The sequence below is a fragment of the Malania oleifera genome, chromosome 3 (assembly GCF_029873635.1).
Source record: "Malania oleifera isolate guangnan ecotype guangnan chromosome 3, ASM2987363v1, whole genome shotgun sequence".
NCBI lineage: Eukaryota > Viridiplantae > Streptophyta > Magnoliopsida > Santalales > Ximeniaceae > Malania > Malania oleifera.
The window spans coordinates 109,483,129-109,507,098 of NC_080419.1; the positions used below are offsets into that span (position 1 = coordinate 109,483,129).

General features: G+C 34.7%; 1 protein-coding gene across 2 annotated transcripts; it reads left to right on the plus strand.

The window, feature by feature from the left end:
• The first annotated feature begins 236 nt into the window (after window positions 1–236).
• LOC131152174 (glycosyltransferase BC10) lies at window positions 237–19,663 on the plus strand. 2 transcript variants are annotated; one of them, XM_058103879.1, is made up of 12 exons: window positions 237–621; window positions 1,931–2,020; window positions 2,496–2,934; window positions 7,994–8,092; window positions 14,465–14,565; window positions 14,665–14,736; window positions 14,890–14,980; window positions 16,419–16,499; window positions 18,662–18,721; window positions 18,821–18,943; window positions 19,042–19,080; window positions 19,194–19,663. In XM_058103879.1, the coding sequence occupies exons 3-12, from the start codon at window positions 2,560–2,562 to the stop codon at window positions 19,320–19,322; spliced, it is 1,170 nt and encodes a 389-aa protein (XP_057959862.1). In that variant the 5' UTR covers window positions 237–621; window positions 1,931–2,020; window positions 2,496–2,559; the 3' UTR covers window positions 19,323–19,663. The 2 variants fall into 2 exon arrangements, with proteins under 2 accessions (XP_057959862.1, XP_057959863.1); XM_058103880.1 differs by having other exon boundaries at window positions 241–621; window positions 1,939–2,020.
• Window positions 19,664–23,970: the final 4,307 nt, after the last annotated feature.

Here is a 23,970-nt window from a genome sequence, read left to right on the forward strand (position 1 = left end):
TATTAAAATAAAATTTAATTTTTGGATAGTATTTAATAGAAAAAAGTATAAGAGAAAATAAATTTATTTTATTTTATTTTTTCTTATCCAAACGGATCCTAGGAGTAAACAAAAATGACATCAATATAATAATATTCTTAATCATATGAAAACTATAGGTAGAAGGAAGGGTACTTTTGTCATTTCACAATCATAAAGGCTCGCTTTCAAATTGGAAGGTCAAATACAAAACAAATACGCGGACAAGCGTATCGCGTGAGATTAGGAAAAGTCATACAAGCACACTATTCCGCCTGAAATTTTCTAATGTCATTCTAAATTTTAATTTCGTTGGAAAAATCCTCACGAATCCATCATCCCTACTTCCAGAAATTTTTTTTTTTCTTTCATTTTCTATTCCTACAAACAGATTTCTGGAGAAAGAGAGAGAAAAGAGGAGAGAGAGAGAGAGAGATTAAGTGCTTATATTTTTTAATTAATTATTGGAATGAATACTAATCAATAGTAGACGGGGCATCGTTGTAGATCTCTCTGAAAGCGGCGATCTCTTACTCTTCTTCCCTTTCTTCTTCGATGCGTTTCTTTCTCTCTGGAGGACTCCGTACCTGCATTTGACCACAGGTATTTCGCTTTTCATTCTCATAAAAAATCTTTTAACTTTGTGGTGTTTTTTCTTCTGTGGTTAGGCCTGTGATGAAGACCTAAAATCTTGGATGCGTGTTGCGTTGGCATTCTGTTTTTGTTTTCTGTTCTGTCATTTGTCAATTGATTTGGTTTCGGCGATATTTGGTTCTATTCGTCTTTGATTTTATGTGTATATTGGACATATATGGAATGCATCGGCCAATTCTGAGATGCGTTGGGGAGTGTTGGCAGGTTTGATCTGGATTTATGATATGAAACGATTTCTAATTGGAAACTGTGTTTGGAATATTTCACTATTTCTGCACTTGCAACTGGTATCCTGGATACTGAAATGTGTTGGCAGATGTGTGGAATGAGAAAACAGTACATGATGCCCTAAATTCTGTTTATTCAGTGATAATGATAATAAATTAAATATGGTATTCTGTTTCCTCTTAAAGTTTTAAGTGTGAGAAATTTTCATATTTCCAAATATATTCCTCTCCCTCCCTGTTTACATGTGTAGGTGCATGCATGCATGCGTGTGCATTGTCTTGGTGTGTATGCTGGCTTGTGCATTCTCATGAATGGTTGAATGTATGGTGTAAAGAGTTCGTGGAAATTTTATGAGAAGATTTCTGATCCAGGACAGAGAATTTCTTTTCCCTACTATGCACTGCGTTAGGCAGACCCAAGAAGTATTGTCAAATATCTCTGCATATGCTAGTGTCCTTGCATGCACTCACGAATCATGATGTACAAAGGTTTTATAAATTTTATGGGAAGACATCTGATGATGAAGGGGAAATTTTTCTTCCCGTTCAAGTGTTAGAAATGAATAATTTTTTGTGGTTGAACACATACTCAAATCCAACATCCTTAATCATATCAAAATTCAAAGTTTTCCAATAAATTTATTTGTCCAACCCAGGGTACTTTTGTCATTTCATATTTATAAAAGGTCGCAATACTTTCAAAATTCTGAACACTTACCTACAAGTTATGTGCAGTAGTTTGATGGGCTCTTCTACTTAGAGATATATTTCATAACCATTTTATATCTTTATAATATGTAGTTGTAATGTTTTTATTTTCTGTTTAATTGTTTGGTATCACATATTTCAGCAAATATCAGTTCATCTTGCTGGTCTCATTTCATCTTGCTTATTCATTTCCAAGTTAAAATTGAGCTCGTCACTCCTTCCTTGGGTCAATTCTTAATAACTGATATTTCTGTAATCGGGCAGTTGATCAATTGGTTTTTGAGGTTGGTGTTGCTTGTAATTTTGACTATTATTTCTGCTAGGTTTGCAGAAACAAATAGGAGCAAAGGGCTGTTCTACTTGTTATGCCTAGCCCAGTTTTCTTGTAGAAACAGCTTTGATTTTGGTATCAGGTGAGAAAGATTTCCAATTTATTTCATTTTCACAGTTTTATGTTGTTTGTGACTTGTAACTTCAGGAGGATGTTTCATAGATGAATTCAGACCAAAGGCTCGACTTTTGAGCACTAAGATAACAGCTTTTAACAGCTAGACCAGTAGCATTATCTTCAAAATTGCGCTTCATTTTCTTTTTTGCTATGCTTCTGGTTCATGCACTGGAAAGTGGCATCATAATTTAGAACCAGCTGTTTATAATGAATGAAGTTTTAAAGCTTGATGTTTGATGGCCCAACAAAGGATATTTCATTTATCTTATTTAGTTGAGTGAAATTTAGGTTTTTAGGCTTTTATATTATATTATTTTATTTATATCACTCTGGTAAAATAATTATTTTCTTCTGGACAAGTTTCAGTTTCTTTTGCATATTTGCAGTGGAAATTGCTGGTTAGTAACTGGTATTTTTTTTCTCAATATTGATTATTGCAGTGGTTGGAGAATCTGGAGAGTTAGAATGCTGCTCTGAAAGAATGTTGCGATGCCTTTGTTCTAAATGAAGACAGCTCGTGCATGGCAGCTAGGCATAAGAGATATGCTCATCATGTCTGGATCACGCCACCGACCACCTTTAAAGAGGCCAATATGGATTATTGTATTGGTTTCTTTAGTGAGCATTTTTCTGATTTGTGCTTATCTGTCCCAAAGCCATGCCGCCTGCTATTTATATTCTTCTGGTGATTGTAATATGTTCGAGAAGACACCAATTGTTCCTTCTAGGGAATTGACTGATGATGAGATTGCAGCAAAGGTTGTTATTACGGAAATTCTGAAGACACCTCCTCTTCAATCAAAGAACCCTAAAATTGCTTTTATGTTTTTGACTCCGGGCACATTACCTTTTGAAAGGCTGTGGGATAAGTTTCTTCGTGTAAGACATATTCCTTGATCATCAATGCATTGGAACTTTACTTTTGCACTTTTTCTGCATTTCTTCTTAATATCATTTGATTATGTTTCTGCCTGTTCTGCTTGGTTTCCTGCACAATGTTGATTCAAAACGAAATAGTTTATACAGGGTTGGATGGAATTTCCTACAGAGGAGAAGTATGACTTGTGTGTTATATTAGGTTTTTTGATTCTCATACCAATTTCTTACACCCTTCTATTTGCAATTGCAGCCCTAATTATTTTGATATTATGCTGATCTTTGTTGAATAATTTTATGAAATATTTGCATTTAGATGTGAGATTATCATTAATTATGGGTAAAATTCGATCTCCTATGTGCCTTCCTGAATTTGAAATAACATGTGAATTTCCATTTTGGACAAAGCCATTGTACATGATGACAAAGTGAAACTTGTAAAGTTTTTCCTAAGAATTTATTTAGTCAATACTTGATAGTTGATATTGTAGAAGGAATATGATATTATATCACTTAACCTTATTGTATGAATATAGCCTATATTTTCTTCTGTTTATTCTTTTTCTTCTTTCAAGTGTGGAAACTGAGGAGTACCTGAAAATGAGAGACTTGAGACCTTTTGGGTAAAATTTGATTACTTAGGATCTATTAAATTTCTTTTCTTTTTTTTTTCTCTTTCTTCTTCTTTCAATTGTGGAAACTGAAGAGTGCCTCAAAATGAAAGACCTGATACCTTTTGGCTAACATTTGGTTACTCAGGATAGAGACTGTAACAGCGATAGAGACTGAAACAATGAGTGGCGCTGGATACAACATCAAATAGGTTGATGTCTTTGGAGGATAGATGATATTTACATAATGAAAAAAAAAGTGCTAGGGAAGAGTTTTCTGTCCTGCTGAACGTTATCTTAACGGAGTGGATCTTATTCTGCAATTGCTTTTTTCAGGTTGCCAGGACTTCTTGTATAGGATGATCACTCCGAAGTTCTGAGAGGAAAAATTATGGTTGTTTGTTATGAGTAGTCTTTAGGTGTTTCGGATTTATTGGTGTATGAAGTATTTTTAGGGGTTTCGTTGGCAGCACTATGGCTTCTATCTTCATTTTTTAAGCTTTATAGTCCTCTTGACATTTTCTAGTGAAATTGGATCTTAATGTGCTAGACTTCCTTCTTGCTACTTTGTGTACTATGCTACAATCCCCAGATGGAAAAGTCAAGATAAGTTTTAAGCTGTGTTCTTGAGTGGATTTGCGGTAATTCAATGTGAGGACTATCTTTTAGTAATTTCATTAATAGCACTACAATTTCCCTCTTTTATATCATTAAAGGTGGGGTTCTAGATCTTCTGGAAGACATGTAGGTTGCGTTTGCTATGGAATGGAATAGCATCTTTGTTTGGGCATTTGTTTGGTGGTCTACTTTGGAAAAGATTGGTTTTTTGGGTTCTTGGTGTCTTGAGAAGTTAAAATAGGGAAGTTGGGATATCCATGATGCCTCAAGCCTGGACTACACTTTAGTCATCAACGCAAGAGGACTACGTGGTGAGTTATGATGGGCGAAATGTGGTAAAATTTAAAGATAAAATGATCAAAGAGGGTGACTGAACAATTGGGGGTAAGGTAGATGCAAACACTCTGTGGAATAGGATGGCTAGCTCCATTAAAAAGATAGGAAAAGAGATTTTAGGTGAATTTAGGGGAAGATTCTCTGGCATTTAAGAAAGTTGGTGGTGAGATCAAGATACCCAAAAAACCGTAAAGACAAAAAGAATTTGGTATAAAATATAGAAAAATTGTTGAAAGATGGAAAACCTTGAAAAGTATAAAAAGGCAAGAAAAATGTAAAAAAGGTTATTAGTGAAGTTAAAATTTCAGCTTATGATAATTTATATGCTGGACGAGATACAAAAGAAGGGGAAAGAGACATATAAACTTGCTATAGCTAGAGAAAGCTAGTGCAAAAATTTAGGTAATGTGTGTAAAGGACAAGAATGATAATATCTTGGTTAAAGAAGAATACATAAAATAGAAGTGGCAAAGATACTTTGATAAGATGTTTAATGAAAACCAAATTGAAAGCTTAAACTTAGAAGTGAAAAATGAGGACAAGACTAGAAATTTTAGATCTTTTCGTAAAATAAGAGTCCCTGAAGTTAAGATGGCTTTAGAAAAGATGAAAAGTGGGAAATCTAGAGGACCGGATAGCATCCCAATTGAAGTTTGGAAATGTTTAGCGGATGATAGAAGTATATGATTCAACACTATTATAAAAACCAAGAAAACGTCAAAGGAATGGAGGAAAAACACATTATTACCTATATACAAAAACGAAGGTGACATTAAAAATTGTAATTACTATCATGGATTTATACTTATGAGTCATGCGATGAAATTGTAGAAAAAGGGTAAATGAACAAAGAATAAGATTAGAAACAAGAGTCTTAGAGAAACAAATTTGGATTTAGGCCTGGGAGATCGACAACAAGAGTTATTTATCATTTAAGAAGATCGATGGAAATGTTTAAGAAAAAGAAAAGCGACTTGCATATGTTTTTTATTGACCTAGAGAAGGCCTATGATAAAGTACCTAGGGAAGTTCAATGGTGAGTTTTAGAACAGAAGGGAGTATGTAGTAGATATATTGATTTCATTAAGGATTTGTATGATAGAGTAACAACTAGCATTAGAACTACAAGAGGAGAGTTTAGAGAATTTCCAATCACAATATATGTATATCAAGGTTTTACTTTGCCCTTATCTTTTTGTTTTGATGATTGATAAACTCACTAGGAATATTCAAAATGAGATCACATGGTGTATGTTGTTTGCAAATGATATTGTTTTGATTGAAAAGTAGGAGTAGAGTAGAATCTAAGTTAGAACTATGCAAAACAACTTTAGAGTCTAGAGGTTTTAGGATAAGTAGAAATAAGAATGAATATATGAAATGTAATTTCAGTCATATAAGAAGAATTGTTGGAGATAAGATTAAACTTGATAATCAAGAAATTAGTAGCACTAGTGGGATTCGATACATAGGATTGATTATGCAAGCGGAAGGAGAATTGAAGAGAATGTAATACATAGAGTTAAAGTAGGTTGGGTAAAATGAAGGAGTGTTTCAGGCGTGTTATGTGGTCGTAGAATACCCTCAATTAAAAAGGAAAGTTTTATATGATGGTTATAAGACCAGCTATGCTCTATGGATTGGAATGTTGGGCAACTAAGAAAAAACATATCCAAAAGGTAAAAGTTGCCAAAATGCGCATGCTAAGGTGGATGAATGGTATAACATTAAGGGATAAATTAAGGAATGAATATATTCACAATAATTAGGTGTAGCACCAGTAGAAGATAAGATAAGGGAGGAGCAGCTTAGATGGTTTGGGTGTTTGAAAGGCAGGCCAAGCAGTGCACTAGTGAGGAAAGTGAGCTAGTTATTGTTCTTGGTATTAGCAGGGGTAGGGATAGACCTAAAATAACATGGAATGAGATAGTGATGAAGGATTCTATAGCTCATAATCTAGCTGAGTAAAATGCCCTCAATCATGTGAATTGGTAGGAAAGGATTCATTTAGCTGACCCCATCTAGTGGGACTTAAAGCTTCTTGTTGCTCTTGTTCTTTATTCACTTCATAAATTTTATTCCCGTTCCTCATCAAATAGGGAGTTTGTAGAGATGGTAATCATGATAAAGGGTGAATGGCAATTTAAAAGTTGCATTTTTTGGGCAGGCAGACTGCAGACAACATGGTAATTAATCTAGAGTTCATAGGTTTGGTAGCAAGTTGGAGAATCAAAGTAAATGCTTGGTACCTGTATTTAAAGCTATGCAGGAAGCATTCTCTGAATTGAAGGATATTTTTTTCCCTTGTGTATGTGTGTGTGAGAGAGAGAGAGATTCTAAGTGGGGGAGAAAATATGGAGGGAGAGTTGCAAATATATTGATGTAATAGTTTAATCCACGAGGAAACTTAGTCTTCGGTCTGGGGAGGTGTGGAGGAAAAAATGAAACAGCATATGAAAATATAGCTGCCAAGTTTGAAAACTTTTAGTCCCATTCTATTAACTTGCAATTCACGATAATGATATCAAATACCTAAAACTTAAAGGTTTGGTTGCTTGATACTATAACCAGTGCAACCTGAATTGAAATTGGGTTGCTATACTTCGACCAAAGTCCAGGAACACAATTAGTCAAGTTTTGGATAGAGTTTGATTGGCTTTAGTCATCCCACAACCCTAGTAGAGGGTCAATTATTCCACAAAAAGGTGTCAATTACAGTTGTTTGTATATTCATGCCTAAAAGTGGCTGTATGTGTGTGTGTATTTATTTATATATATATATATATATATAGAGAGAGAGAGAGAGAGAGAGAGAGAGAGAAAGTGTCAAAGCATGTTCAACATGATGCTTATGTTCATTAGCGTCTGGCACTAGACTGGATGCTTGAAACAATTGTACCTCAATACCTAGAAAATGGGCAAAATTTTATGATCATTACACCATTTTCTTGAGGAAGCTTAACCATGCTTAACTCTGGTTTTTGGATGGGGATATATGCACATTAAACACAACCACATGTCGAATGTTTCTAAGAAATATATAATGGTGTCTAAGTTTCTTCATTTTGGAGTGTTGCCAGCTCTCAATGTCATCTACAAAAGTCCAAATTTTGTACCTGTATCCTCATATTATAAGGATAGATGGAGTTTATTTTAGATCAAGGATACATGCTTGCTTCTACTCTGTCAAAGGATTCACAGTTGAAAATTGTTTCAAGGATGCACTATTGGATGAAGTTAGGTATTTCTGCAATTTCATTTTCATGGTTATTTAATACCATGATAGTGGATGCATAACTGTTGATTAAGTGAAGTGAAGATTTCTTGCTGGCACTTTGTCTTCTGGTTAAAAAAACATCAAAGGCAAACCATTGTCCATTTTCTTTTTTCTTTTCTTATTTTATTTTATTTTATTTTATGTTTTTGTCATTGATGAGACTGTTTCTTACCTATTTCAGAAAATGATGAAAATGATGTACTTTATCTGTTACAAACAGGGCCATGAGGGCAGATTCTCCATTTATATACATGCATCTAGCGAAAAGCCAGTACACGTGAGTCGTTATTTTCGTGATCGAGAAATTCGCAGTGATAAGGTACATGGAGTTTTCATATTTAAATATATATATTTTTTTCATTAACATGAGCTGCTGTCACTTTCTTTTGTTTATTGAAACATTCACTGTAAGTAAGTGTGTTGTTATTTTACCTAAATACGTTTTGTTAACCCGCTCAAACTGATGTCAGTAATTAGTTTTGTTTATATTTTTTAGTTGTGTGCATGTGTTTCTCTCTTCCTCTTCTTTTTATTCACAATATTTACGGTTTTACTGAAGAATTATTGTTTTGGTCTTAGTTCAATGTTGGCTAATGTAAAGGCTTTTCCTTGACTTGTGTGCCATGTACAGTCTCCTCATGTGCAGCCTGATTGCACATAGAGAGATAAACATGGTAATGAATGATAAAAAACACCCATTACAGGGAAAGGATAAATTTTAACCACCACAAAATAAACATGGGCAACATTACTAGAACCCAGTACCTCTTTGCAGCCATAGCTCTGATATTTCGTTAGATTACCACGTTACTTAAATGCTTAAGCTATTAGGTAGTGGACAAACTATGTATATCAAGCTTTAACAATAGCTTTTCATTCACATTTCTCTATTTGGAATCCTTTCCTTAATTTACCTCTCAATTTTCAATTTCTGAATCTATGTTTAATTCTTGGCCTCTAATTCGTTTTCAATTGGAGAGCAATGTAAAACCAGTGACCAATTGATAAAAAGGTCTATGCAATGAAATGTTCGGTATCAAACTGTGTATGCTAGTTTTTTAGATCGGCTTCTGCCCTTTTAAGAATCTCGAACAATGAGCATGCACATTTGTTTATGAAAGCAACAAGGACACTCATTCCCTCCACCCCCACCGAAAAAATGAGGATCATGTTAATAATTCTATACATTTTTTCTCTATCTCCTATTACACGGGGGCAACTGTGTTTTAATTTCTGAAATTACAAAACTGCCTTCATACTTTCATCCTCTTAATGTACATTGCTCATATACTGTTCTACTGACACGCTGAAAGTCTCCTTGACATATAATATGATGTTAGTTCTTCCTGTCCTCACTTATATCGTTATTCAAGAGATGATTAGTTTTAAGTTTGAAGTTTTTTTTTTTTTTCTCTTTTCACTCCCTTACACTTGATTCTTGTCACCATTTTTTGGGTTTCTAGAGGAAGAAAAATGGGAGAGCTTTTGAAGGGAATTTAATCGTTATTCTTAATTCTCAAAAATGGGTGGTTCATCCATTTGGTTTAGAGAACATCATATTTTGGGCATTCATACTGCCTTGATATGTTGGAATTTCTGACGCATATAGGATACTTCTTTTGGATGTCAACTCCTCTATATGTATTCTTGTTCTCCCTTAATAACATTCATTTAAGAAATACTATGCTTCTTTTGTACTTGCAGGAAAAGCAAGGAGTTGTCGATACATTGATTAGAAGAAAAATAATGTAATCTGCCTCCAAGAGACCAAGTGGGTAGGGTAGAAAGCTAGGGAAATTAAAAAATCAAAATTTATACTTCTGTCCACTGAAAAAGAAAATATAAAAATGGGGAAAGAATCAAGGTAGACAATGACCTAAAAGATAATGCAGTAGATGTAAAAAGAATGGGGGATAGGATCATAAAAATCAAGATAGCTTGAGGCTAAGAGATAATAAATGTCATTAGTGCGTATGGTCCCCAACTAGGCTTAATAGAAAACCTGAAAAGACAATTTTAGGAATATATTATAGTATTATACAAAAGATATCAGGGTCTGAGAAAACATTCATCGGAGCTAACTTGAATGGCAATATTGAAAAGAATAATAAAGACTATGAGAGGATACATGGAGGCCATGGTTATGGGGATAAAAATGAGCCCAATGATATTATTTTAGATTTTGCCTTGTCATACGATCTTGTTATGATGAATACTGGCTTAAAGAAAAGAGAACAGTTAATAACCTTCAAGAGTGGCCAAAATAAAAGTCAAATAGACTTTTTCGTAATTAGGAGGGGAAATCATTTATCTTGTAAAGATTGTAAAGTTATCCTAGTGGACTTGACTATACAACATCGAGTTTTGGTATTAGATATTTGTACAAAGAATTGAAAGAGAGAGAGCAATATTAAACGATGCAAGAGGATTAGATGGTGGAGTCCAATGGGAGAAAATATAATAAAATATGAAGATAAGGTTACCAAAGAGGGTGATTGGACAATAGGGACTAAAGTAGATGTGAACACGATGGAATAGAACAGCTAGCTCTATTTTAAAATAGCAAAGAGGTTTTAGTTGAATCTAAAGAAAGATTCTCAGGTAGCAAAGAAAGTTGGTGGTGGGATCAAGATGTCCAAAAAGCAATAAAGACAAAAATGATTTGGTATAAAACATGACAAAGTTATAGAAACAAAGTTGTAGAAATATAGAGAACTTTGAAAAGTATGGTGAGATGAGAAAAGATGCAAAAAAGGGCATTAGTGAAGCCAAACGTAGAGCCTATGATGATTTATATGCTAGACTAGACATAAAAGAAGGGGAAGGAGACATATATTTACTAGCTAGAGCTAGAGAAAAAAAGTGCAAAAATTTAGGCAATGTAAAATGTATGAAGGATGAGAATGATATTGTCCTGGCAAAAGAAGAAGACAAAACAGAGAAATGGAGAATGTACTATAATAAATTGTTTAATGGAAGCCAAATTGAAAGCTTAAACCTAGAGGTGACAAATGAGGAAAAAAACTAAAAATTTGAGATTTATTGGCAAAATTAAAGTCACTGAAGTTAAGATGGATTTAAAAAAGATGAAAAGTGGAAATATGTTGGATCAGATAACATCCCAATTGAAGTCTGGAAATGTATAGGAGATAAAAGAAGTGTATGGTTAACTAATCTATTCATCACTATTATAAAAACCAAGAAAATATCGGAGAATGAAGGAAGAGCATGTTAATATTTATATACAAAAACAAAGGTAATATTCAAAAATGTAATAACTATTGTTGTAAAGTCATGTGTCATATGGTGAAACTGCGGAAAAGGATCATTGAACAAAGAAATAAGAATAGAAATGAGGGTCTCAAAGGATCAATTTAGTTTTATGCTTGAGAGATCGACAACAAAAGCTATTTATCTTCTAAGAATATTAATGGAAAAGTTCAGGGAAAAGAAAAGGGACTTGCATATGATTTTTTTGGCTTAGAGAAAGCATATGATAAAGTACCTAAGGAAGTTTTACAGTGGGTTTTAGAAAAGAAGAGTATGCAGTATTGATGTCATTAAGGATATGCGTGAAAGAGTAACAACTCTTGTTAGGACTACAGGAGGTTTCCAATTACAATAGGTGTACATCAAGATTCTACTTCGAGCCCCTATCTGTTTGTTTTAGTAATTGATGAACACACGTGGAATATTCAGAGCAAGATCCCATGGTGTGTGCTGTTTGTAGACGATATTGTTTTGATTGATGAAAGCACGAATAGATTAGAAGCTGAGTTAGAACTATAGAGGACAGTTAAGAGTCCAAAGGTTTTAGGATAAGTAGAAATAAGACAAAATATATGTAATGTAATTTCAACCATGTAAGGAGGAATATTGAAGATAAGATTAAACTTGATAATCAAGAAATCAAGTACTAGTGTTGTCTTGGATATATTATGCAAGCGGAAAGAGTAGTTGAAGAGGATGTAGTTCATAGAGTTAAAGCGGATCAAGTAAAATGGAGGAGTGCTTTGGGTGTGTTGTGTGATAGTAGAATACCATTAAAAATTAAAAGAAAATTTCTTGAGGACGACTATAAGACCATCCATACTATATGGATCAAAATACTGGGCAACTAAGAAACAACATCCAAAAAGTAAAGGTAGCTGAAATGCGAATGCTATGGTGGAGGAGTGGTATAACAATAAATGAATAATTAAGGAACGAAAAGATTTGCAATAAATTAGCGATAGCACTGATGGAAGCTGAGATAAGGGAGGGGGTGCCTTGGATGGTTTAGGCATTTGACAGTAGGCCAAGTAGTGCACCAATGAGGAAGAGTGAGTTAGTTATTTTAAATGGTACTAGAAGAGCTAGGGATGGACCTAAAATAATTTAAAATGCGGTAGTGAGGAAAGATTTAACCACTCTAAATTTAGTTGAAAAAAATGTCCTCAATCATGTGGATTGGCAGAAAAGGACTCATATAGCCAACCCCATATAATGGGACTTAAAGATGCTGTTTCTTATTGTTGTTGTACTTGGTTGTTGGATTCACACCCCGCTGGTGCCCTTTAATGAATCTTTTTCTTTGGTTCTATATCAAGATCTAACATGATTAGATCAACTTCAATTCTCAGCTCAGGATTTTTGAACTGGCAGTTTTCTCCTTTTAACATTTTGCTGCCAATTTTTTTTTTATAAGTAATAAGTTTATTGATATAAAAAATGAACACCAAGTACACAAGGAGTGTACATGGGGTAAACAAATCAAAAACAGAAATTACAAGAATCTAGTAAATCAAAAACAGAAGAAAATGATTGGTTTCACATAGCAGCCAACCAATTCATCAAAGTTGTAAAGAAAAATAGCTTCAGGTCCGAAATGGATCTTTCCTTATCTTCAAAACACCTACTATTTCTCTCTCTCCAAGGACACCACAATAAACAATGAGGAACTATCAACCATATAAACCCATTTCGATAACGACCAAATCTGCCTTGCCAACATGCTAGAAGTCCCACTACAGAGTGCGGCATAACCCAGCTTACTCCAAACAAACCCAACACCATAACCCACAAGTCCATTGCAACCGGACAATGAATAAAAAGATGATCAACCGTCTCATTATTACACTTGCACAGGTAGCACCAATCCAATATCCAAACCTTTCTTTTTCGTAAATTGTCAATCGTTAAGCATTTCCCTAAAGCAGCAGTCCAAACGAAAAAAGCTACTCTAGATGGAATTTTCTGTTTCCAAATACTTTTCCAAGGAAAGCCACAATCTTTAGAGCCCATTAAAATACCATAATAACCTTTAACCAAGAAGCCCTTCTCTCTATCAGATTTCCAGCACATCTTATCCTCACCGAACCCCTTCACCGATGCACCATATATGGTATCCATAAAACCAGTCAAGGCCTCTAATTCCTGAAGATGCGTACTCCTAAAGAAACTTACATCCCAAAACAAGACTCCATTATCAAACTTCATAAGCTCAGCCACGCTAGCTTCTTTATCTCAGCAAAATCTATACAAATCAGGATAGCTGACTGCAAGAGACGTCTCACCACACCAATGGTCTTGCCAAAATTTCACCTTAGACACATTTCCAATATCATATAGAAAAGTGACAAGAAAAAGAAGGCCATCCCCAACTAATATTTTTCCACAAGCCAACACCATGTGGACCATTAACAGGCCTAGTACACCAACCACCCCATTTACAGCCGTATTTCACCTCTATCACTTGCCTCCAAAGAGCAGCCTTCTCCATCCCAAATCTCCATAACCACTTCCCAAGCAAAGCTTCATTAAACTGTCTTACCTTCATTATCCCCCAACCACCCAAAGTAATGAGAGAGCAAACAGCATCCCATTTAACCAAATGGAATTTTGGTTCATCACCAATGCCACCCCATAAAAAATTCCTTTGAAGTTTCTCAATACGGTTAGCCACAGCAGCAGGAATAGGAAATAAAGATAGAAAGTAAGTGGAGAATGCAGACTGGTGGAATAGAACACCATCCTTTCCTTAGAAAAAAGAATAATGTATGTCCTTCCCTAATGTCAAAAGTTTCAAGAATAATGAAATAATAGCGATCATCCTTTCTATGGTTGAAATAGAGAAATAAAATTTCATGGAACAATTACTTTTCATGTTCTCCAGGGAATTTTTAGTTTTCTTATTATGAAGGTATACTAAATCAAAATATGATTAATGCCTGTCTGTCCCATAACTCTTTTACTGCAGATTAAATCCATGGGAAAAGATTGATAATGATCTCTAACCTTATAGAGACTAATTATATTTCTTATCTTTCTCCATAAATGAGGGGATAGTGGTTAAAAATTCCTCATATGGAACCTTTTGCATAATATTGTATTCACTGATAGGATAAGTATAATAATGAAATGCAGTGAAGAAAGAAGAGCTCAAGGTATAATAAGATTGATTGAAAATTTGCAATTACTGATGGATGGATTGCATTTTACTGAGACTAGAGGAAGAATTACAAAAGATAAAATAAATAAAGAAATAAATAAATAACACACCTCTTGAAGCAAATGAAATAATGTCTTCTGCTTTTCCTTTTAACCCTCCACCTATACATTGACAGTTGAGAAATCTTGCTCCTGGATCCTCTTTGTCTGTTTATTAATAACTACGTTCTCCAAGTTAATTTGATGATAAAAATACTTGCAGGTTGTTTGGGGAAAAATTTCCATGGTTGATGCAGAGAAGAGACTTCTAGGAAATGCTTTGTCTGACCCTGATAACCAGCATTTTGTCTTGCTCTCTGATAGGTAATCATATTATCAAATTTCTTTCACTACGTACTTTCCATGGTTTTGTGTTTAATTTTGGTAAATGAGTGTTTAACTGATTCAATTCCTTTCGTGCAGCTGTGTACCACTGCATAACTTTGATTATGTGTATAACTATCTGATGTACACAAATGTCAGCTTTATTGATTGGTAAGTGAGTTATACCATGTGAAAAAGCATAAACCCAACCCAACTTTCTTGCGGCATAAATAGATAGTAACATACTTCTAAAAATATTGCCTATTATATGTGCACATTTTGATTACACTTCTCTCTCTCTCTCTCTCTTCTCGCTCTCCCCAGTTTTGAGGATCCTGGTCCACATGGAAGCGGTAGGTATATAGAGCACATGTTGCCTGAAGTTGAAAAGAGGGATTTCCGTAAGGGTGCTCAGGTAGTTATTTATTTATTTATTTTTCAGGCGTAAATCAAACTTTTTATCCTTTTTTATAAATGAAATAATTTGTATAGTAACAGCTGAATTATTTTTTTAAGCGAAGTTCTGGTATACCCAAATGAAACCATTTGCCATTAACTGGCTCTTTTAATTTCTGAGTTGTTCCCTCCTCCATGCCAATGCCTTAGTCGACTCTTGTTACCTTTACCAATGTTTTAAAACTGGATCAGCCAGTGAACTGGTGGTTGGCTGGTTCACAGGTTGACTGCTCCCCAACTGGTCCAATTTGTCTGGTTTTACCAGTGATGTCATCATGGCCTCACATTAATAATTCATATACAATTATATTATTTATTTATGCAAATACAATAAATAATCTTTATTTATTATTGTTAATAAAACATATATACAACATACAAAAGTTGTGTATTTTGAGTGAAAATAGCAATTTTTATTGTGAAAATACTTTTTAGGGAAAAAAATAATTTGCAAATTGATCAAACCAGTCCATTTTTTACTGGTTCTCATAGATTTAACTGGATTTTGAGCAGTTTTTAATCAAGTCCAGTGTTGGAATTCAAACAGTCAGAGGCAGGTCTGGTTCCCAGTTCAAATGATCTAAACAAGGCAGTCTGATTCAGTTTTAAAACCACTGGCCTAATCTGTTTTAATGATGACCTTTGAAATATTTTTTTATCATCTGCAAACATGGGAAATCATATTAGATTTTCTCTATAAAATGGTAATCTATTCACGTAAAAAAACAAGATTATATTGCAAAAACATAAAGGTTTTTTGGGCAGCTTACTTTAATATTTTATGAAGAATCCATGCTGGCTCATCATCTGTCAGCTGGAAAGTGGAGAAGGTACAAAATGTGTACTGTGTTTGCAATTATTTATAACTGGATTATTGCCCTTCAACAGACTCCCTGTAAGATAATAAATGCTAGTACCAAGAAGACTCAAAATAAGGGAATTATGGTATCCTATAGAGAACCAGTGGCAGAACCGAGCAACTAGAAAATCTCTCCAGTGGGACCTGTGCAATATTGGCCCTAGCTTATAAGTGTTTAATTCTATATTTCGTTAGCCTCTAAGTTTGGTCTTTCTTGAGCATCTTCTTCTGTATATTATCCTGTCTTTTACTTTTTTTTACCTATTGATTTGTAGGTCAGTTACATGTCATTTGTACTTACTGATTCGTGGTGCTCTAATGCATTCTCTTCTACATTTTTAGCCAAGTTCAGTTTGAATAGTTTTTGAAAGTATGGATTAAATATGTTGGTTTGACTTATTGTTTAATACTAGAAAGTGGCCAAACATTTGGTCATTGCTAAATTTTGCCCAGAGTGATCTTAAATAAAAAATAAAAAATAAAAAATAAAAAAACTAATGTGGAGACATAACTGATCTTAATTTATTTCTGTTTGCAGTGGTTCTCCATGAAGCGACAGCATGCTTTAATTGTTATGGCAGACAGTCTTTATTACACAAAATTTAAACTTTATTGCAAGGTAGAAGCTTAACATAGTTTTCCTTTTGACTTGTTCTTGGTGCTATTTATGGGCATATAATCTGGCTAATTGGAGCACACCTCTGAATCCCCATCATTGCATAAGTCAGTCCCCCAAAAACTTCTAACTTTGTGGCAATGAAGAATGTGACTTGACTGTCCATGCTTTGGGCAAAAAACATCAATTTGCCTGGATTTTCACCCCAATTCTTAGAATATGGTTGCAGATGGCCTCCCACAGGAAGAAAGCAGCCTCAAGAGAGAGCATTGGTTTTCCAAAATACCATTCTTTGGAAGCTATCACAGCCAACCATACTGTTCCTTTCTAGTAGAGGCCCATTGAAAAATTTCATTGGAAGAACAATTCCAGATCCTACTGACCTTATGAGCATTGAAATAAAAGTGGGTTATGGGTGACAGTATTCTCCACAACATGGATATTATCATCTGCGACAACTTGTTTGTGGCAAATTGAGCAATCTTGGAAACTGGGTGATGCAGGACAGCATAATGGCTTTTCACACCCTATTTATAAGAAAGCACAAATTACAATAATTACACTTAAAACCCTTGGCCCATTGGCCTTACAATTTTGTCCTATAAAAAGGTCCTCACATAGTTGGGGCCTTCCCTAGTAGACATCCAATGTGGGAGTCATGGGACCATGACATGCTTTCTCATCCAAACTGTCACTTCCTCGTCAAAGTGGCCGACACTTTTATGTAGGATTCACCCACATAATAGCACCCTTAGCATGACTCTAATATCAAATGTAACAATTTTGGGCCCAACTCTGATGAGGTATTGCCTGCTTTGCCCCACTAATCTCACGGTTTTATCCTATATAAAAGACCCTTCATGTAGTTGGGTCAAACCATCCTTATAAGCCCAAGATATCCCTGCTACACATCTGATGTGCTGCAATATTGATTTCTTTATTTAGTTCCTTGTTTTGTACATGATACATAATATCTTATCATTTGCACTTTTCCTCAAAGAAAACTACTTTTCTACTGGGTCAGATTTTAAGATGAAAATAGGTTTGTGGACAATTTTTTTTCTTGACAACTTGCAAGTATTTTAATGAGAACCATCTTTGTCATTTTCATTTTTTTAAGTGGATAAATTATGAGATCCATCTTTTCTGCTAGGTACTTTAAATTACATGTCTTTATGAAATGGCTAAATTTATTTTGAAATGTTAGCATTAATTTTCTGGTCCTTTATTGTCCTAAATGTAAATGTACTCCCTCGAGTGTAGCCAAGTTTTCACCCAATGTCCTTGCTAGACGAACTGCTGTGCACATCAATCCATAGGGCTGTTGGGGTATGGATGTCTGGTGATGAGACTAGATGTTCTTATTGGGATGGATAACAAGGCTATAATATTGACAGCCATGTAGATGTATTATTTATTGTTAATAAGGACATGGGGCTTATTTATCATGCTGTAAATTACTGTTGGACCGTTTAAAACAAGCAAATTTTATAACCTGAGGAAAAATATGTTATTTGACAGATAATTTTAGGTTATCTGGCTTCTAGAGGTTCCTAAGCATTTAGAGTTTTATTAGAATGAAAATTATAACTAATTCAGTGATTTATTTATTTTTATTTCTCTTCTGTGTTTAGTTTCTTTTCCCCCTGCCTTGCATGATCCTTTTGTCTCCTTCCAATGGGCAGAAGCATTGAAGATGCAAATTGGGTGGAAAAGTTGAAGATGTAAACTGTGCAGGCCACTATTTAAGCCAATTTTATCTCTCTTTGGATCTCCTTTTTTTCCGTTTTTAGTTGCTAACATCTTTCAACAGATCGTGTTTTTATCTGAACATGCAATGCTTTTTTGTGACAATCATAATGTTATATTTTATGGCTTTAAAATTCTTTCTTGTTTTTCTAACACAATTTTTTTTTCCTTCGGATGTAAGCAAGGGTTGTGGATGTGAAGTTTGCAGTCCACAAATTGATGGACTATACTTTGTTTATATATAACCATTTTGTTTGCTCCATATAATTCTAGAAACAGTTCTTTATTAGCTTGTGCATTTTAGATTAAAGACCTGTGCAGTTGTGACACTGAACCTTCTCTTTTAATGGTTTTTGCAAAACTTATTGGTTCGGCATTAATTCCATGTACTGATGATGATGTTTTGACTTCCACAGCCAGGTATGGAAGGGCGAAATTGTTATGCCGATGAACATTACTTGCCAACCTTTTTCCATGTCAGCACATCAAACTTTGAACTATGGTGTTTTTAGTAAATCACTCTGTAACTCTTCTCATCCCTGTACACCGACTTCTTAACTTCTCATTCTCTTCAGATGATTGATCCTACTGGAATTGCAAACTGGTCAGTAACACATGTTGATTGGTCTGAAGGAAAGTGGCATCCAAAAGCATACAGGGCTCAAGATGTTACCTATGAACTCATGAAGAACATCACAGTATGATTCCATCTTATCTTTTGTTTCAATTTGTTTTACTAGTTGTACCTCTATGTATCATTAATGGAGTCCCTTGACATTGTTCTTTCCCATGGCAGTCTATCGACAAGTCTGTGCACGTTACAAGCAACGAAAAGGTAGGAATTTCTTTTTCTTTTTCCTTCTTTTTAATGCTGCCTTAAAACTTGTCCATTTTCATTTGGTAGCTCTTCTACTATGTGAAACTACCGTTCTTCATTTGTCACTGCAGAAAAAAGTAATGGTGGACCCTTGCTTATGGAACGGAATGAGACGGCCTTGTTATTTATTTGCAAGAAAATTTTTTCCCGAAGCTCTTCCTAACTTGATGCATCTTTTCTCCAATTACACAACAGTTTGAGTCGTATAGTATCGCTATTCTTTCTCTGATTCGCACATTATTTGCCCCTCTCTCACTTCGGCCCTCAGCCTTATTTTACAATGCTGCGAAGTGCCACATTACTGAATAGATGTTGCCCCCTTGGAAGGAGATTACGAAAGGGTAAAATCTTCTGTTAAGCAATCAGATCTCCCAAAGGATGTTCGTCGCTGCCAGGTCCTGTTTAGCTTACTGTTTTGCAGATTTTACTGCTTTTTTTCTTCTGTCCCCCTATTTGTGGGGCTAGTGGTTTTCATTTTCTGAAGCACAGAAATTTTGATGTTTGGTATAAATCCATTTTTAGGTCTTATTTTTTGTCCTCATTTTTTTTGTGTAGAAGCTGGAAGAATGTAGACATTATTTGTCAAGTCTGTTTTAACTTCTTCTGGGTATATTTTAACTAGATCAGAACTCATCCCCTGGATGAACATTCTTCATATATATATATATTTGTAATTTGTAATTTATTTAAAAAAAATCGTGTTAACTTGTAAAAATTTTAGTTACCACAAATATCTCGGCACTGAAAAAAATTGAAAAATAATGTGACATTTTTTATTTTTTGAAATTTTGTTCATTATATTTAAGGCTTATATGGGTGATTTTCAATTATTTACACATGATGCCACAAATAAAAAAAGATTATTATTAATTTAAATTTGTATATGATGATGATGTGAAGGAGAGACATTAATTAATTTTTTTTTTATAAATTTATATTTATAATTAATAAAAATTAAATAATATATATGGAGAGACATTAATTAACTTTTCCTTTTAATTTTTTATAATTAACTTGTGTATCTAACTCAATTGTTTTTTTCTTAAGTTAGAAATTAAACAGAATGTCTTATAAATTTTTATTATATTCCACTCATCTCATTTGATTTTGGTGTATCAAGCAAGGCATTAGCCACTAAATGTTAATTTTGATAAGTAATGTTTATAAATGTTATCGGAGCATGAACAAATTATAAGATCTATATGGTAAAGCTCCTAAATTGACAATATTTTAGAATCTGAATATCTTATTTATCAATTAGGTTTGAAATGTGATTATGTATTTTCTAAATGAGGCATATTATGATCAAAACTTATGCTTTCTTTTGTTCACTTTTATTTTTTTTAATAACAATGGGGCTAAGTATGAGTGTCTAATGTTTAAAAGTTTTTTTGAGGTTAATTACTCGAATGATCCTTTAACTGCTGCCAAATTGTGTGTTGATGCTAAAACTATAATCAGTTAACCTAATAGTCGCAAACTATGTGGTTTGTTACATTAATTGTAATATAATCTTGAGTTATATACACACGTGAAAAATTAGGATTTTTAAAAACTAAATATCACTTCATTTTCTATGTATAATTCGGTTTTCTATTTTCTACTTTTTGTTTTTGATTTTATTTAAAGAAGAAACATATTATGAAGACAAGTTTGTTTACATTACCAACTTTATATTGCTATCATCAATTTCAAACTATCAAGTGGCTCATTAGATCACGTTCACCTCGACCAAATCAAAGTATTCACTAAAATCAGAGCTCTATCAAGTGACTTGAAATTGAATTTTGAGGCCACCATCACGTTCACCTCGTCGAGACAAAGCCAACGGTGCAAACCGGAGCTCAAAAGGAGATTAGACGGAAGCACACGTGCCCCTACGTGCCTTACCGGAGAAAAACGCCTCGCCACGCACCGGTCACGCGTCGGTGACCTGCCACTCACGCACCCCATGCGTGCCACCCATCTTCCTCGCCCGGACCGCCTCAACCCGACCTAGTGACTCACTCAGATCGGACCAACCCAAGACCCGGCCCGCATTCGACTTGGATCTATATTCTACCCGGCTCGCATCTGATCTGGATCTGTATTCGACCTGACTCACTCTAGGCCCGGCCACGGCAGTAGCGCCACGTCATCTACCACGTCAGCAGGTGTGTCCTAATGCAACGTCATCTGCCACGCTAGCAGGGTGGGCCCTAGTGCCATGTCATCTGACACGTTAGTAGGTGGGCTTCAATGCCACGTCAGTGTTGATATGCTCTTTGACCAAACTTTTTGGAGTCATTTTGGGTTCATTTTTCAAACGACTTGAACCATTTCTAAAATTTTTGACCATTATGGATCCAACCGTGCTGTCTATTTGAGTTAATTTCATCTCTAGATCAGCAAATCAAGATGTCAAACAAAAAGAGCTCAAAAATCGAAATGTTCAACGACAACAATTTCGGTTTCTGGAAGATGCAGATTGAAGATTATTTGTTTGGAAAGGAGTTGCACTTACCATTAAAGGGTAAGCTAGCATCTATGAACGAAGACGAGTGGGATTTGCTTGATCGAAAAGCTCTTAAAGCCATCAGAATAACGTTGTCAAAGTCTGTGGCATTCAATATCAAGCATATATCATCAACCAAGTTTTTGATTTATACGCTCTAATATGTACGAGTAGCCTTCAACCGCTAACAAGGTACATTTTATGAAAATATTATTTACTATGACCATGTCTACAGGTGAAAGTTTTAGCAGACATTTAAATAATTTCAACGAGTTGTCGAATCAACTCGTCTCAGCTGGGACAATATTTGATAGTGAGATTCGTGCCCTACTGATTCTCAGTCAGTTGCCCGAAAGTTGGAATGGTGTTGTTACTACAATCAGTAGTTCTGCAGGGAAATCAAAGCTTGTGTACGATAAGGTCGTAAGCATGATTTTAACTGAAGAAATTAGAATGTAGTCAAATCATGGCTCCACTTCGAGTTCAGCCTTGAACATGGAAAGTCAAGGCAAAGAAAACAGGCATGGACGATCAAACAACCGTGGCAGATCTAAGCCCACGCGGTCTAAATCCAGAAATCCTAGAAGTACTTAATACATAGGTTCCCAGGGCACAAAAATTATTGAGTGCTGGAACTGTGGAAAAATTAGTCATTACAAGAACCAGTGTATAAGTCTGAAGAAAGAATACGAGACAAGGGCAAAGACAGAAGCCAATGTTGCTTCAGAAAATGATGATTTGTTGATATGCTCTTTGGAAAGCAAAAAGGAGTCTTGGGTGTTAAACTTTGGAGCTTCATTCCATGCCACTTGTAGCAGAGATTGCCTATAGGAGTATACATCAGGTAATTTCAGCAAAATATATCTTGGAAATGATTAACCTTGCGACATTGCCGGCAAGGGGACAGTGAAGATCAGTATGAATGTGTAACCACCTGCTATTTAACTGGGTTTTTTTTTTTTCCTTTTTTTTATATACTATGAAATTTATAATGCTCTGATACCAAATTAAATTAAACGCAATCATCAACCTAAGCAGCGAGAAGCAGAAACCAAATAAATATAACCATCTGTAATTATATACAATACTAGAGTGCTAAAATGTTTCCCAAAATATACATATAAGACTGTTCCCCAAAATACCCTCAATTGGCTAAAGCTATACAAAAATACTCCCAAAAATACTCACTCTACTGTCAGGGCAATACTGAGGCCCCTCTATTTGCGAGCTTGGTTTGCTCGCCTATCTAGATCACCTGAAAAATGTTAAGGTAATGGAATGAGCCAACACTCAGTAAGACGAAATATGCTATTGCTAGTGTGTGGCAAATGAGTTACAATACTATGAAAATCTATTGCTATATAATCATGTATAATTGAATTTGTAATTACAATACAAGTAATATAAACCACCATCCTTTCCAGGTTGCTTAACATATCTATACTTTAGGTTTCTACTCAAAATACTTCTAATGTACATAAATATATTTTTTGTCTCTGTAAATCTGCATATACATAATAATAACTGAAAACTTCCCTGTGGCTAACTGTATGTCATGATTTGACCCCTCATGACGGGGTTGTGCCGTAGGCAGGATCTACCCTGACTGGCCGACCAGGGTAAACCATTATACTCCCTCAGTCAAATTGGGCACTCCTCAACCCATATCTAATGGGGAGTCTGTCCACGTTTGGGCACGATCGACCTACTACCATGTATTATCTGAATAGGTGATTGCACTCTGAACTAAATATCTGAAGCTACAGTACCGTGCTCTGCTATATGGTCCAACAGGATCTAATACTATATAATATATTTCTATATACAATTATTTGACTTACCATGATTCTGAAATAACTGTTTTAACCATGACACTGAAATAAACTGCAACTGTGTCAACTATATTTCTAAACTGAACTGTAATCTGTAAGTCATGGTACTGAAAACTGTATAATCATGGTATTCTGTAATTACTATAAAACATATCCACTGGCTGTATATTCTGTAAAACATACCTTGAAAATACTGCAAAACATACTTCTGTACTATATTTATATTCTCAAGTCACACAGTAATTTAATACATAATATTCATAATCAATAAATTGTATAAAGTTCTGCTGTGAATAATAACCTGGTAAAAATATACATTTCATACTAGAAATCATTTTAGAACCACCTAACATAGCATATTTCCCTTACCTGATTTCTGCTAAAATCCCCCTACTGAGACGGGTCAAACACCCGCAGGGTTCTCCACTCAACACCCTGAAAACCATATATCTTAGAACAAAACGTCACTATTTCTACGTCTACAACATTTCCTACAACTGCTGGAAAGTTAAATTTCGAATA